Source organism: Prionailurus viverrinus, chromosome A2 (assembly GCF_022837055.1).
Source record: "Prionailurus viverrinus isolate Anna chromosome A2, UM_Priviv_1.0, whole genome shotgun sequence".
NCBI lineage: Eukaryota > Metazoa > Chordata > Mammalia > Carnivora > Felidae > Prionailurus > Prionailurus viverrinus.
Window position 1 is genome coordinate 69,640,179 of NC_062562.1, and position 16,056 is coordinate 69,656,234.

Sequence of the window (16,056 nt, forward strand, 5' to 3'; positions counted from 1 at the left end):
GTCTTAGACAAGGACATTTTGAATGAAAATAATGGGGTGATCTATTTATTATGTCTAAATCTTTTCCCAGAATCTGGAAGTTCTCTGCATTATTTCTTTAAGCTTTCTGTTCCCTCATCTCTTCTCTTTGTGGAACTGATTCAGAAATTTGTCTTTGTTTTGTTTTGTTTTATTAAGTGTCCTATAGATCACATAGGCTTTCTTCACTCTCTAATTTGTTTTTCTTTTTTGTCTTCAGACTGGGTGTTTCAAAGTGCCTGTCCTCTAACTCATTCTATCTTCTGTTTGGTCTACTCTGCTTTTGATTCCCTCTGTTGTGATTCTATTCCATTAAATTCTTCAACTCCAGAGTTTATCATTGATTCTTTTCTATGATTTCTATCTCTTTGTTAAATTTCTCATTTTGGTCATGTGTTCTTTTCCTGATTTCCTTAAATTTTCTTTCTGTGTTTTCTTGTACTCATTGAGTTTCCTTAAAACAGCTTTTTTGAATTCTTTATTGGGTAAATCATACATTTTCATGTCTTTGTTTCGGTTTGGTTTTTGGAAGATGATTGTGATCTTTTGGGTATGTCCTCTTTCCTTGATTTTTCATGAACCTGATGGAGTCTGGAACACATACATCAGCAGGAACTATATCCCTTTTATGCCCTCTGAGAAGCTTATATACTACAGCCCTGATTTGCCTCTTCTCCCCATTCATGGAGCTCTCTAAGTGATGCTCTGGATACTGTGAGAGAAAAATGAGTCTCTTCAGCAGAGTCCTGCACAAATTTGAAAACTGGGCATTCATTCATGCCCAGGCTCTCCCTTTTCCCTGTGGGAGAAAATACAGGCCATCTATTTAGCCCTGTGCTATACCACCTTCGGGAAGCGGTGATGTTGATAAAGACAAGGTCTTACCCAATCTATTGCCTACAAACTCGTTTTTTTTCCTCTAGTGGATGTTGGAAATTTTCCTCTGGAAATCAGGACTTCCCCCCAAAGGCTTTATGATCTGAAAGTGATTGCTTAACTCACTGTTCTGCATGCACTCCCAGATCACATCTGAGAGGGGCGGGAACCAATTCACAGTCTCATGTAGGTTCTACAGCAAGTACTGATATCTGGTAGACTGGTGAGCTAAACCCACCATGGGTCCCGTGGTGCAAGGCGCTGGGTTCCACAACTCACACAGAAGCGCTTATGTTTGTGGATTTATTTTTATCATTGCAGGACAAAAATAAGGTGTGCCCAATGCTGCAGTGATGCCAATCTCACCCTCATTTAGATTTTTACTATTTATCAATTAATTTTTTCCTCAATGTACATAAGAGGTTTCTGGATTAGAGATTTATTATTTATCAGACAGACTATAGCCAGTGAGTGGTTCCACATGTCTCAGGTCTTGCCTATGGAACAACACAATGAAGCCAGGTCAGATGTCCTCCACACACAGAGTCTATGTATTGTAGGCAAATATAAAAAAAAGAAATATTTTTTCTCTGCTTTTTACAAATGGAGTAGAGGAAACTTCTTCCCTTCTTCTGAGAGAGTTTCATTGCAAATATCTAAGTCTTTGGGAGGGGGGGGTGTAAATAAATCTCTCAATGAAAAGATAAGCCCATTGGTCTTCAGTTTTACTACTCAGAAATACATACAGCCCCCGGAAATGTAAACACATACCTCCGGGATTAAGTAAACCTCTCTGGAGTCCTCACAACGTATTCAATTGTAACTTCATTCCTAAAGTTTACTTTTAGTTCAGAACCCCAAATTTCAGTAAAATTTGCCCTGAAAGCCCTAACTGTGCAATGACACAAAAACATTTTCTCTATAGTCCCAGAGAGGGACATTTCACTAGGATAACAAGTCACTCTGTCAGGAGGACATGCAGTCATAAATTTGTCTATGTCTAACAACAGAACTACAAAATGCATGAAAGCAATAAATAATTAAAAGAATAAATAGAAAACCCGATGACCATAATCACGTATCTTAATATACCTCAGCAATTTGTGTAGCAGTAGATTTTTCAAAAATCATCAGAGACATAAAAATCTGAACACTATCAGCTACCTATTTAAGAATATTGCTGGGACTCCCGGGTGGCTTAGCCCGTTGGGCATCAGACTTCGGCTCCGGTCATGATCTCTCAGTCATGATCTCTCAGTCTGTGGGTTCAGGCCCCATGTTGGGCTCTGTGTGAACAGCTCGGAGCCTGCAGCCTGCTTCAGATTCTGTGTCTCCCTCTCTCTCTCTCTCCTTCCCCACTCGTGCTCGCTCTCTCAAAAATAAATGTTAAAAAAATTTGAAAAAAAGAAGAATATTGCTGTTTCTCTTGAGAAAGACTACCAGCAGTGAAAAAGGATACTTGTTTCTGTAGCTCCTAGCAGCATGGGGACTTCATATTTTTCAATGTTATTATTTGTTAATCTGATAAGGCAAACCATGGTACTTGTATTTATTTTCTTTTCGATAATTTCTAAGTGATTGAATATTTTTGATTTTTCCTTTTTAAAAAGTGCATCAGTAATTTTATATCTATTTCTGTATTATTGTAGTCTTTTTTTGTTATATTGTTTTCTATTACAGTTATTTCCCCCTGGTCATTAATTTTTGAATCATCTTTTTCTTATATTCTTTAACTTGTAGGGGCGCCTAGGTGGCGCAGTCGGTTAAGCATCCGACTTCAGCCAGGTCACGATCTCGCGGTCCGTGAGTTCGAGCCCCGCGTCGGGCTCTGGGCTGATGGCTCAGAGCCTGGAGCCTGTTTCCGATTCTGTGTCTCCCTCTCTCTCTGCCCCTCCCCCGTTCATGCTCTGTCTCTCTCTGTCCCAAAAATAAATAAATGTTGAAAAAAAAATTTTTTTTAACTTGTAGAAAGTAACATTTAGTTGAATCCATCTTTTTTTGTTTAGTCTAATCCATCTTTTTAAAAATTTTTATTTTAGAGAGACAGCGCAAGCAGGGGAGAGGGGGAGAGAGAGAGAGAGAGAGAGAAAGAATCTTAAATAGGCTCCATGTTCAGTATGGACTGGATGAGGGACTTAATCCCACGACTCTGGGATCATGACCTGAGCCAAAATCAAGAGTTGAATGCTCAACCAACTGAGTCCCCCAGATGCCCCAAATCCATCTTTTTTTAAGAAATAGTTTTTCCTTTGGTTTCTACAACTTGTTTTTTATAATTTTACCAATGATTTATAGTCCATCTAGGGCATTATCTCATTTAACAATTTTCCTTATAAAATCAAAGTAGAGACCCTATAACCAATGAAGCATTGAAATGGGCCAAGTAATATGATTACTGTCTCATGTTCTGACAAGTTAGACTACTAAAGTATTTATTACAATATTACCCTACTCTTATGCAATTTAAATTTATGTCTTCTTTTTGGTTCTCAGATCATTCATAATTTCACAAGGCGAATCCAGACCAAAATCAAAGATCTTCTACAGCAAATGGAAGAGGGGCTCAAGACAGCTGATCCACATGATTGCTCTGCTTATACTGGTTGGACAGGTGAGAATATAGGGTATAGTTAATTGATGTTCTGTTTGGGGATTACAATTGTAACATTTGAATTTAAAATTTGCTTCTTTTAAAGTGGTAAAATTTTATACCCTTTAAACAAAATCTTGAACTTCTTCAGTGATGAGATACTTTATAATTTTATTTCTAAAGAAATCTTTTCTGCCTGAAATTTGAACTTTGATATGTAGTATGTCACATTTTTATAGCATTATTTATTTGAACTAATATATGGGTATGTATGAAAATGTATAATAAGAGATAACTTGCTGTAGGTTCAGTTTTTTATTTGCCTTTACACGTTGATCTTTGTGACAAGTTGTGGTATGTGATTTCTCCATTGTACCTAAACTATTTAACCTATTGCTTGTACCCATTTGATTCATTTGGACACATAAAGATTTTGCTTTTGAATTTAGTGATAATAATTGAATAAGCAACCAGTAATACACTTTACATCCAAAACTTAATTTCTTTTTTTTTTTTCAACGTTTATTTATTTTGGGGACAGAGAGACAGAGCATGAACGGGGGAGGGGCAGAGAGAGAGGGAGACACAGAATCGGAAACAGGCTCCAGGCTCTGAGCCATCAGCCCAGAGCCTGACGCGGGGCTCGAACTCACAGACCGCGAGATCGTGACCTGGCTGAAGTCGGACGCTTAACCGACTGCGCCACCCAGGCGCCCCCAAAAACTTAATTTCAAAATTAGCTTGCTTTAACTAATCTTTATATTCTTATTTTACTGTGTAGCCAGAACATTATGATAACTACTTAGGGAGTATAAGGAAATAAAGACCTTCTTCTGAGGGATTAGACTATACAGTATGATTAGTGCCAATAATAATTTTCATATTGATTTATAGCCTTTGCTAAACTTTTATAGTTTAGTCAATGAACAGCATAGACATAAGTATACATGTTAGAATACTGAGAACCGATACAATACCTGCTTTTGCAATACACAACCGAACAAGTTCCTAATCTTTTTTTATTTGTGTTTATTTTTATATTTATTTCTGTGGTGCTTTATTTATGTTTGCCTATTATGAATACAACATTTACATAAATGACATTACAATTAAATTTTTCAAACTTTTAAACCCAGGAAGACATGGAGTTAGTTCAACTTATACAGCCAAAGAAATTTATCTTAATATAAATTTAGATAATTTTGGGGCGCCTGGGTGACGCAGTCGGTTAAGCGTCCGACTTCAACCAGGTCATGATCTCGCGGTCTGTGAGTTCGAGCCCCGCGTCGGGCTCTGGGCTGATGGCTCAGAGCCTGGAGCCTGTTTCCGATTCTGTGTCTCCCTCTCTCTCTGCCCCTCCCCCATTCATGCTCTGTCTCTCTCTGTCCCAAAAATAAATAAATGTTGAAAAAAAATAATAAATTTAGATAATTTTGGCTAACTTGAAGTAAATTCAAAGAAGGATATTTTGAAAGGAAAAACAACATAGTTACTCTTAGCACAGATTTTCCCTAAAACACCTTTTTCTTTTTTCTTTTCTTTTATTTCAAAGTTTTATTTAAATTTTACTTAGTTAACATATAGTGTAATAATGGTTTCAGAAGTATAATTTAGTGATTCATCACTTACATATAACACCCAGTGCTTAATCACAAATGCTCTCCTTAATGCCCATCACCAATTTACCCTAACCCCACCCCCACCCCCACCCCCCCGCCCATCAACCCTCAGTTTATTCTCTATAGTTAAGAGTCTCTTATGGTTTCCTTTACTCTCTCTTTTTTTTTCCCTTTCCCCTATGTTCATCTGTATTATTTCTTAAATCCCACATATGAGGGAAATCATACAGTATTTAATCTTTCTCTGACTGACTTATTTTGCTTAGCATAATACATTCTAGCTCCATCCATCTCATTGCAAATGTCAAGATTTCATTCTTTTTAGGCTAATGTCCCATAGTGTGTGTATATGTGTGTGTGTGTGTGTGTGTGTGTGTGTGTGTGTGTGTGTGTGTATCACATCTTTTTTTTTTGTTTTAAACATATGTTTTGAAGTAGTTTTTGTTGTTTAGTTCAAAATTTTAGTTAAATTCTAGTTAGTTAACATATAGTATAATATTGGTTTTAAGAGTAGAATTTAGTGGTTCATCACTTACATATAACACCCAGTGCTCATCCCAACATGAGATGCCTTCCTTAATACCCATCACCCATTTAACCCATTTCCCCACCCACCTCCCCTCCAGCAAACCCTCAGTTTGTTCTTTATAGTTAAGAGTCCCTTATGGTTTGTTTCCCTCTCCCTTTTAATTTTCTCTTTTCCCTATGTTCATCTGTTTTGTTTCTTAAATTCCACATATATGTAATAAGTCTTTTACTTAAAATATTTCCTCTTGTTGAAATAGGAGTTTTAATTTTATAGGTCCTAAGTGCTAATTTTAACATCCAATTTTAGGTCCTAATTTTATTAGGTCCTAAATGCTATGCATCAGAAACACTCAGAGGGCTTTATAATAAACAAAATATTATGAGCCTTCATCCCAAAATGACAAAATGAGGATCTTAGGTGGAGGAGTCCAAGAATCAATATTTCTTAAAAATCCTCATTTATTGTCATCTTTTAGAATCACTGATAGAGCTATGATAGAGGTATTTGGTGTGAATGATTAAAAGTAATATTTAGGACTCTGGGATTCAGGTAGCACTATGGAATGTATTTACACCCATGCTTCTCCTATCTTGTCTCCTAAAACTGTATAATCAAGAAGAATGAATGAAGTACCCACAATTTAATTTTTAGGCAAAATTGTGAGATAGAGAATACACCAAATAATAATGGATGAAAAATAAATCGAACCCAAAATGACTGTGGAAAACCACAATGGTGTCCAGGTGAAGAAAGCCAAAGGACCCATGGGTGGCAAGTTGTATTCTGCAATTCCCCGTCTCCCAAATCAAGAAATAATTATTCTCAGAAGGATGAGACACCCAGAGAGGGAGTTTTTGCAGGCATATCTGAGTATGAAGTGGGCAAGGAAGAGAGGCAAAAAAAAAAAAAAAAGGTATGGAGAGTATATAGGGAACAGAGGTTATAGAATTTAAAATAATTTTTAATGTTTATTTATTTGTAAGAGAGAGACAGATTGTGAGGGGGGGGGGGGGGGGGCAGAGAGAGAAGGAGACACAGAATCTAAAGCAGGCTCCAGGCCCTGAGCTATCAGCACAGAGCCCGACGCAGGGCTCAAACCCATGAACCACAAGATTGTGACCTGAGCTGAAGTTGGACACTTAACCAACTGAGTCACCCAGGTGTCCCGAGGTTACAGAATTTTTTAAAAACCATTCCAAAAAGAGGGATTGTTGTATAAGGCAGGAACTGCATCCCTGGTGGCACTGCTAATTGTGTAGGTAAGGAAGGAAACATCAGTGATAGGAGCCCTTATGAAACCAGAATGGGTATGCGAATCAAAGGAAATCTGGTCACCCCAAGTCACCATATACGAATAAAGTTTGTCACTTAATAAGAAGAGGATGCCCTTGAGATGAAAGCTTTTTTAGCTGGGAAAGATATCCTCATCCTTTCCCTCTTTTAAAGAATCTTCCTGTTAATAATAGTTGATTGAGAAAAATTCATCTAATTCAAACTTAAGGAAAAAATTCAATTGTATACATAATATTAGAAAAAGCAGGAATATCACATGTTGTTAATAGAAGAAAAAACATCGGGAAGATACCATTACAATGTGGACAAAATTTGCAGCATTTTCAACAGTGATTTTGGAACCTGCTTAAGCAATTGGGTCACAAAGCAGAACCAAGGGAACTCAAAAAAGAGATGGAAAGACAATAAAATAATGTGAGGCTGAATAGTGATACTACAGAAAGCACAGCAATACCATAAAAATGGGGGGAAAAAAACCATAAAATGAAGAGAGAGTTCTAGTTTCTGGTCTGGGATGCAATGACTTTAGAAGTTGCCACTGCACCCTAACAAGTAAAAATCTGAACAAACTGAGAGAAGCAGTTGTTACAGCCGTCAGTATGGTGAGGTCATAGAACAAATGGCTACACCAAAAATAGAAGAGATAAACAGGGAGAGATAGAAAAATCACAGTTTACCAGAGAACAGATCCACAAGAAGAAACCTCCATGGGAGGCTGTGTGGGGAAAAGAAATTTAAACTTTAACTGATGAATTTCTAGAGGTTGAGTCTGAACGAATACGAGAGTACAAAAGCCTCTAGGTGGACCCAGTTATGAGGAGGCTTCCACACTTTTTTGTGAGGTCAACTCCGGGAGATCTCTCAGGTCCTCACTGTGGATACTGGAGAACAATCCCTTTGTGCTTCTGGAAAGGGGAGGGAAAAGGAACCATTCTGAAATATGCCAGAGCAATCTTTTTCATAACAAGACCAGCCCTCAGGAGAAAAGTTTTTACCAGAGCCTTACCCACTGGAGTTTTATTGAACCCAGACTTCCCTGGGGGAAGGGAAATACCCAACTCCACCCCCCTTATAACTATCCTGTCCAGCCTACAGAGAAGAAAACACTGAGAAGCTCTAGTGAAGTTCATAGTCCAGGGGCATAGACTCACAAAAAGACTAAGACCTAATCATAGAACCATAGAAAGCTCCCACTCCCCTATTCCTTACTACCACATCACTAAAGGACTAGATACTGCAGTTTCTTTTACCCAGTACATTATATCTACCTTGCATAAAAAATGCAAGGAATGGGGCACTTGGGTGGCTCAGTGGTTAAGCATCAGACTCTTGAATTTGGCTCAGGTCGTGATCTCATGGTTTGTGAGTTAAAGCCCAACATCAGGCTCCATGCTGACAGTGTGGAACCTGCTTGGGATTCTCTCCCCCCCCCCCCCCCTCACTGCTCCTTCCCCACTTGTACACTCTCTCTCTCTATCAAAATAGAAGAATAAACTTAAAAAAAATTACCAGGAATACTAAAAGGCAAAAAAATAAAATAAAACATTTTGAAATGAGTAAATAAACATCAGACCTAAAATCAGATATAGCAGGAATGTTAGCATTATCAAACCAGGAATTTTCAAATACTATGATTAATACGTTAAGGATTTTAGTGAAAAAAGTAAACATGCAAGAATAATAATGTAAGTAGAGAGATGGAAATTCTTTTTTTTTAAGTTCTTATGTAAATTCCTGTTACCAGAAGTCCTAACTAATGCAATGAAACAATAAAAGGAAATAAAAAAGTATACAGATTGGGAAGGAAGAAATAAATCTGCCCCTGCAGATGGCATTATCATTCTATGTAGAAAATCAGAAATAACCCAGGGGCTCCTGGGTGGCTCAGTTGGTCAACTCTTGATTTTGGCTCATGTTATGATCCCAGGCCCAGGGTCATGAGGTCAAGCCCCACATCAGGCTCTGTGCTGGGCATGGAGCCTGCTTGAGTTGCTACTCTCTCTCCCTCTCTGTCTTTCCCTCACCTGCTTTCACTCTCTTGCTCTCTCTAAAAAAATAATAATAAAATAATAAAATAAATAAAAAATCAATAAGTACTTATTGTAAAGTTCCAGGATATGAGGTTAATATACAAAAACGAGTTCACTTCACTATATAAAAACAATGAATAAGTGGAATTTGAAATTCAAACCCAATATCATATATATTAACACCCCCCCCAAATGAAATAGGTATAAATTTAACAAAGTATGTACAAAGCCTACATGAGGTAAACTACAAGTGTCCTATGAATGATATCAAAGGAGAACTAAATAAATAGAAAGATAGTCCATGTTCATGGATAGGAAGACTCAATATTGTCTTTTTTTTTTTTCACCTTGATATATAGATTCAATGCAATGGCAGTTAAAATTGGAGCAAGTTATTTTGTGGATATTGACAAGCTGATTCTAATGTTTATATGGAAAGGCAAAATATCCAGAATAGCCAACTCAGTATTAAAAGAACAAAGTTGGAGGAGTGTTACTACCTGAAAGTAGGACTTGCTATAAAGCTACAATGATCAAAACAGTGTGGGACTGGTGCAAGAACAGACAAACAGGGGTGTCTGGGTGGCTCAGTCAGTTAAGCATCTGACTCTCGATTTTGACCTCAGGGTCGTGAAATTGAGCCCCACATGTAACAGGCTCCATGCTGAGTGTGGAGCCTGCTTGGGATTTTTTTCTCTCTCTCTCCCTCTGTCCCTGTACTCTGCTCATGCTCTTTCATAAAGTAAACTTTTTTTTTTTTTTTAAGAACAATAGACAAATAGATGGATAGAGTAGAATAGAGAGCCTAGAAATGGACTTGCTTAAATGTAGTTTAGCAAATATAGTCCACTGGTCTTTGACAGAGGTAAAAGTAATACAGTGGAGCAAAGATAGTCATTTTAACCAGTGATGCTGGCACAACTGGGCATGCACATGCAACAAATTACCTTAGACACCTTTCAAAAAACAGAATTCTCTCAAAATGGATCATAAGCCTAGATGGAAAATGGAAAATGATAAAGCTAGATGATAACATAGATGAACACCTAGATGGCCTTTTTATATATGACACCAAAGGCATGATTCATGAAAGAAATAAATGATAAACTGGCCTTTGTTAGAATTAAAAACTGCTCTGAGAAAGATAATGTCAAGAGAATGGGAAGACAAGCCACAGACAAGGAGAAAGTATTTGCAAAAGACATTTTTGGATTTTTATGGAATATGTACAAAGAGCTCTTACTACTCAATAAGAAACAAACAAAGAAACAACCCTATTACAAAATGTGCAAAAAACCTGAAAGGACCTCACCAAAGAAGATAATACAGATGGGAAATAAGTATATGAAAAGATGTTTCACATCTTATGTTATTAAGTGATTGTCAAAATCCAAAACGCTGACGATACCAATTCCTGGTCATAATGTGGAACAGAACTCTTATTGCTAGTATATATTTAGTTCCCCTTTCTCCACATCCTCACCAACATCTGTTGTTTCCTGAGTTGTTAATCATAGCCATTCTGACAGGTATGAGGTGGTATCTCATTGTGGTTTTGATTTGTATTTCCCTGATGATGAGTGATGTTGAGCATCTCTTCATGTGTCTGTTGGCCATCTGGATGTCTTCTTTGGAAAAATGTTTGTTCATGTCTTCTGCGCATTTCTTCACTGGGTTATTTGTTTGTTGAGTGTTGAGTTTGATAAATTCTTCATAGATTTTGGATACTAACCCTTTATCTGATATGTTGTTTGCACATATCTTCTCGCATTCTGTCAGTTGCCTTTTAGTTTTGTTGATTGTTTCCTTCAGTGTGCAGAAGCTTTTTACCTTGATGAGGTCCCAATAGTTCATTTTTGCTTTTATTTTTCTTGCCTCCGGAGACATGCCAAGTAAGAAGTTGCTGCAGCTTGGTGGGAATGCAAACTGGTGCGGCCACCCTGGAAAACAGTATGGAGGTTCCTCAGAAAATTAAAAATAGAACTACCCTATTACCCAGCAATTACACTACTACGTATTTACCCAAAGGATACAAAATGCTGATTTGAAGGGGCATATGCACCCCAATGTTTATAGTAGCACTATCAACAATAGCCAAATTATGGAAAGAGCCCAAGTGTCCATCGACTGATGAATGGATAAAGAAGATGTGTGTATATATATATACAATGGAATACTACTTGGTGATGAAAAAGAACGAAATCTTGCCATTTGCAACAACATGAGTGGAACTAGAAAGTATTATGCTAAGCGAAATAAGTCAGTCAGAGAAAGAACAAACTGAGGGTTGCTGGAGGGATGGTTGGTGGGGGAATGGGTAAAACAGGTGATAGGCATTAAGGAGGGCACTCTTTGGGATGAGCACTGGGTGTCATGTATAAGAGATGAATCGCCGGGTTCTACTCCTAAAGCCAAGACTACACTTTATGTTAACTAATTTGAATTTAAATTAAAAAAAAAAAAAAGAAAAGAAAAAAAAAGAATTTTGAAATAAACAGAAGAATATGCATCAGAGACTGAATAAGCAACTCTAAGCCTAACATAAAGTTGCTATCTGGCCATTTACAAAAAAAAAAAAAAATAGGTCCCAATCCTATAGTGGAGAACTAGCTAAAATATTGAGGAAACACAGGCATAAGCTTATAGTAACGTTGATTACTTATAATCATACTTAAGATTCAAACAAGTTGCAGATAGGGAAAGAAGACACAGAAACATGATAAATGAAATGGGGAAACAATTGAAACCAAGGAAATTTTAGAAACCACGTTTCTTTTCACTGTGTATAAATTTATTTCACAATATGTGTGAAATGGATAATTCTCGTGAATATATAATCTACTAAATCTCAGCCTAGAAGAGGTAGAACATCTAAAAAGACAACTTCCAAACAAAAATTTGAGACACATTGCTTGCTTGATAAGGAATTCAAATTAATTGTTTTGAAGGTGCTCAATAAGCTACCAGAAAACACAGAATGAAATCAGGTAAACAATACATAAAAAGTTTAACAGAGAGATAGAAACCATAAAAAAAAAAAATCAAAGAGGAATTGGGGAGCTGAAGAATACGATGAATGAAATGGAAAAATGCAGTTGAAAGCACCAACAGCAGAATGAGGCAAGTGGAACAAAAGAATCTGTGAACTTAAAGGCAGGATCATTTATACTTATCCAGTCAGAGGAGAAAAAAGTAAAAAGAATGAAAAAAGAGTGAGAAAGCCTCTGTGAATTATGGGATATCATCAGGTGAAACAGTGTATGCATTAGAGCAAGGAATTAGCAGCAAGGAATGAAGCCAGAGGTATCATTCTGATTTCATAATATATTGCAACGTTATAGTAATCAAAGCAATATAATACTGGCATGAAAACAGACACAATAGCTGAATGGGACAGAATCGAGAAGACAGAAATAAACCTATGCATAAATGGCTAATAATCCTTGACAAAGGCAACAAGAAAATCATCTCTTCAATAAATTGTATTGGGAAAACTGGAGAGCCACATGCAACAGAATGAAACTGGACCCCTATCTTTCACCACTCTCAAAAATTAGCTCACAATGGATTAAAGGCTTTAAATATAATGCCTGAAAACTCCTAGAAAAATATGTAGGGGAAAAGCTCCTTGACATGGACCTTAACAATGATTATTTGTATATGACACCAAAAGCATAGGCAACAAAAGAAAAAATAAACAGGTGGTACTACATCAAACTAAAAGGCTTCTGCACAGCAAGGGAAGCAATCAACAAAAACGTAACTCACAGATAGGGAGAAAATATTTGCAAACTATGTTTATGCTAAGGTGTCAGTATCCAGAATATATAAGAAACTTATACAACTCAATAGCAAAAATTATAATGGTAATAAATAATAACAATAATAATGATGGTGATGATGATGATAATAGTAATGATTTAATTAAAATGGGCCAAGGACGTGGGTGGATAGTTTCTCAAAGAAGGCTTATACAACTGGCTGACACATACACAAAAAAGTATTCAACTTCACTAATTATCAGGAAATGCAAATCAAGACCATAATAAGATATCACCTCGCACCTATTAAGATGGCTTTTATCAAAAATAGAAGAGATGACAAATGTTGCCAAGGACATGGTGTAAGGGGAACCCCAGTACACTGTTGGTGAGAATGTAAATCAGTGCCACCATTATGAAAAACGCAGGATGGAGGTTCCTCAAAAAATTAAAAATAGAACTACCAGATGATCCAGCAATTCCACTTCTGGGTATTTTCCAAAGGAAAAACTTAACTCAAAAAGATGTATGTACCCCTATAGTCATTGGAGCATTATTCACAATAGCCACGAGATGGAAACAACCTTAGTACATATCGATGGTTAAATGGGTAAAGAAGTTGTGATACCTACCGATATCTAAATCTACATCTACATCTATACCTACATCTGCATGGATATAATGGAACATTATTAAGTCATGAGAAAGAACGAAATCCTGTCATTTGTGGCAACATGGGTGGTCCTAGAGGACATTATATGAAGTGAAATAAACGAGACAGAAAGGAAAAAATTCAGTGATCTCACATATATGTAAATTATAAAAAAAAAGGAATTGAGCTCATAGAGACAGAGTTCAGTGGTGATTACCAGGGCTGGGGTGGGGAAAATGGGAGAGGTGGTGGTCAAAGACTACAAACCTTCAGTTATAAGACATGTCCGTTCTTTAGATGTAATGTACAGCATTGTAACTATAGTTCATAATACCGTATTATATAATTGTAATTTCCTAAGAGTAGATCATAAGTGTTCTCATCACACACTTTAAATAAATGGTATGCAAGGTGGTAGATGTGCTAACCTGGCTGGGGTAATATTTTCACAATGCATAAGTATATCAAATCACTCTGTTGTACACTTACATATACACAATTTTGTCAGTTTTATCTTAGTAAAACTAGGGGAAAACAAACAACAAACAAAAAAAGACAATTTCCTTAAAAGAACAGGAAATCCCAGTGCTACTTTTTTTGTGGCACTACATCAAAACAAAAAGCTTTTGCATAGCAAAGGAAACAGTCAACAAAACTAAAAGACAGCCTATTGTATGGGAGGAGATATTTGCAAATGACATATCTGATAAAGGGTTACTATCAGAAGTATATCAAGAACTTAAACAGCTCAACACCAAATAAATAATCCAATTAAAAATGGGCAGAAGACATGAACAGACATTTCTCCAAAGAAGACATCCAGATGGTCAGATGATCAACAGACACATGAAAAAATGCTCAACATCACTAATTATCAGGGAAATGCAAATCTTAACAGCAAGGAGACATCACCTGACACCTGTCAGAATGGCTAAAATCAAAAACACAAGAAACTAGTGTTGGCAAAGATGTGGAGAAAAAGGAACCCTCTTGCACTGTTGATAGTACAAACTGGTGCAGCCACTCTGGAAAATGGTATGAAGTTTCCTCAAAAAATTAAAAATAGAATTACCATATGATGCAATAATTTCACTACTTGAGTATTTATCCAAAGAAAACAAAACACTAATTTCAAAAGATAACATGCATGCCTATGTTTATTGCAGCACCATTTACAATAGCCAAATTATGAAGCAGCCCAAGTGTCCATCAATAGATGAGTGGATAAAGAAGATGTGGTATATACATATATATATATGTATATATGTATATATACACACACATATATATTTGTGTGTATATATATTTGTATATATATATGTGTGTGTATATATATATATATATATATGTACACATACGTACAATGGAATATTAGCCATAAAACAGAATGAGATCTTGCCATTTGCAACAACATGGATAGATCTAGAAGGTATAATGCTAAGTGAAATAAATCAGAGAAAGACAAATACCATATGATTTCATTCATATGTGCAATTTAAGAAACTAAACAAAGGAAATCAAGACAAACCAAAAAAAAAAAAAAAAAAAAAGAAGAAGAAGAAAAAGAACCAGACTCTTAACTACAGAGATGGAGATGGTTACCAGAGGGGAGGTGGGGGGGAGGGGCGTGAAATAGGTAATGGAGATTAAGGAGTGCATTTGTGATGAGCAGTGAATAATGTATGGAATTGTTGAATCACTATATTGTACACCTGAAACTAATATAACACTGTACCTTAACTGTACTGGAATTAAAAATAAAATAATAAAAAAAAGAACAGGAAGTCTCAGTGTTCCTTTTTTTTTCCTTTGCTCCTTTTAAATGTTTCAAAAGATAGGAAAATAAGGAATACTTCCTGTTATTTTATGAAGCAAGGATAATACTGGTACCAAAACTGACATAAATATTTACCAAAAAAAATAACCACAGCTCAGTCTCCCTTACTAATTATTAATTTGATAGTTATAATGCTACTTTGGCTTATAAAATAGGTTTATATATTTTAGATGTTTATACTGAAGTTTTCAAGGGCAGAAAGTTAGGATGTCTTTTAAAAAAAAAATAGTTTGCCTGTCATTTACTTTAAAATGTTTAAGCAGTGGAGTGCCTGGGTGTCTCAGTCAACTGAGTGGCCAACTCTTGATTTTGGCTCAGGTCATGATCTCAGGGTTGTGAGATTGAGCCCTGTGTCGGGCTCCGTGCTGAGCATGGGGCCTGCTTAAGATTCTCCCTCTCCTTCTCCCTCCCTCCCTCCCTCTCTCACTCTCTCCCTCTCTCCATCTGCCACGTTCCCCTGCTTGCTTGTTCTTGCTCATAACTAACTAACTAAATAAATAAATAAAATATTTAAGCATTGAATACACATAACTATAGGTTTTTAGGGTCACAAGCTGACCACATCATCCTTCTATTTTTACGGATTTCTCAGTCAATCATGAAGTACTTATTTGTAAACCTTCTATAGTGATTATGTTTGAAATTTGTAACTTTTAACTTGCTTTCTATGTTTATAATGTCAATTTTTTGAATACAAAAAAACCTTAACTCTAGGAGTTTATAAGCAATTCATATGGAAGGCTATTTTTTCTAGGCTTACAAATATGGTACTTTTATACCTGTTCGACTTAAAAGCTTTAAAGAAATGAGTAATAAGAAAAGGTCTTTTCAAACATATGTAGAGAGAGAGA

General features: G+C 36.3%; 1 protein-coding gene across 1 annotated transcript in view; it reads left to right on the forward strand.

Moving 5' to 3' along the window:
- Window positions 1-16,056, forward strand: part of LANCL2 (LanC like glutathione S-transferase 2) — a 60,217-nt gene that overhangs the window by 21,674 nt on the left and 22,487 nt on the right. The window contains exon 2 of the mRNA XM_047834752.1: window positions 3,388-3,505. Coding sequence (XP_047690708.1) covers window positions 3,388-3,505 — 118 coding nt within the window. The remainder of the gene's footprint in view (window positions 1-3,387; window positions 3,506-16,056) is intronic.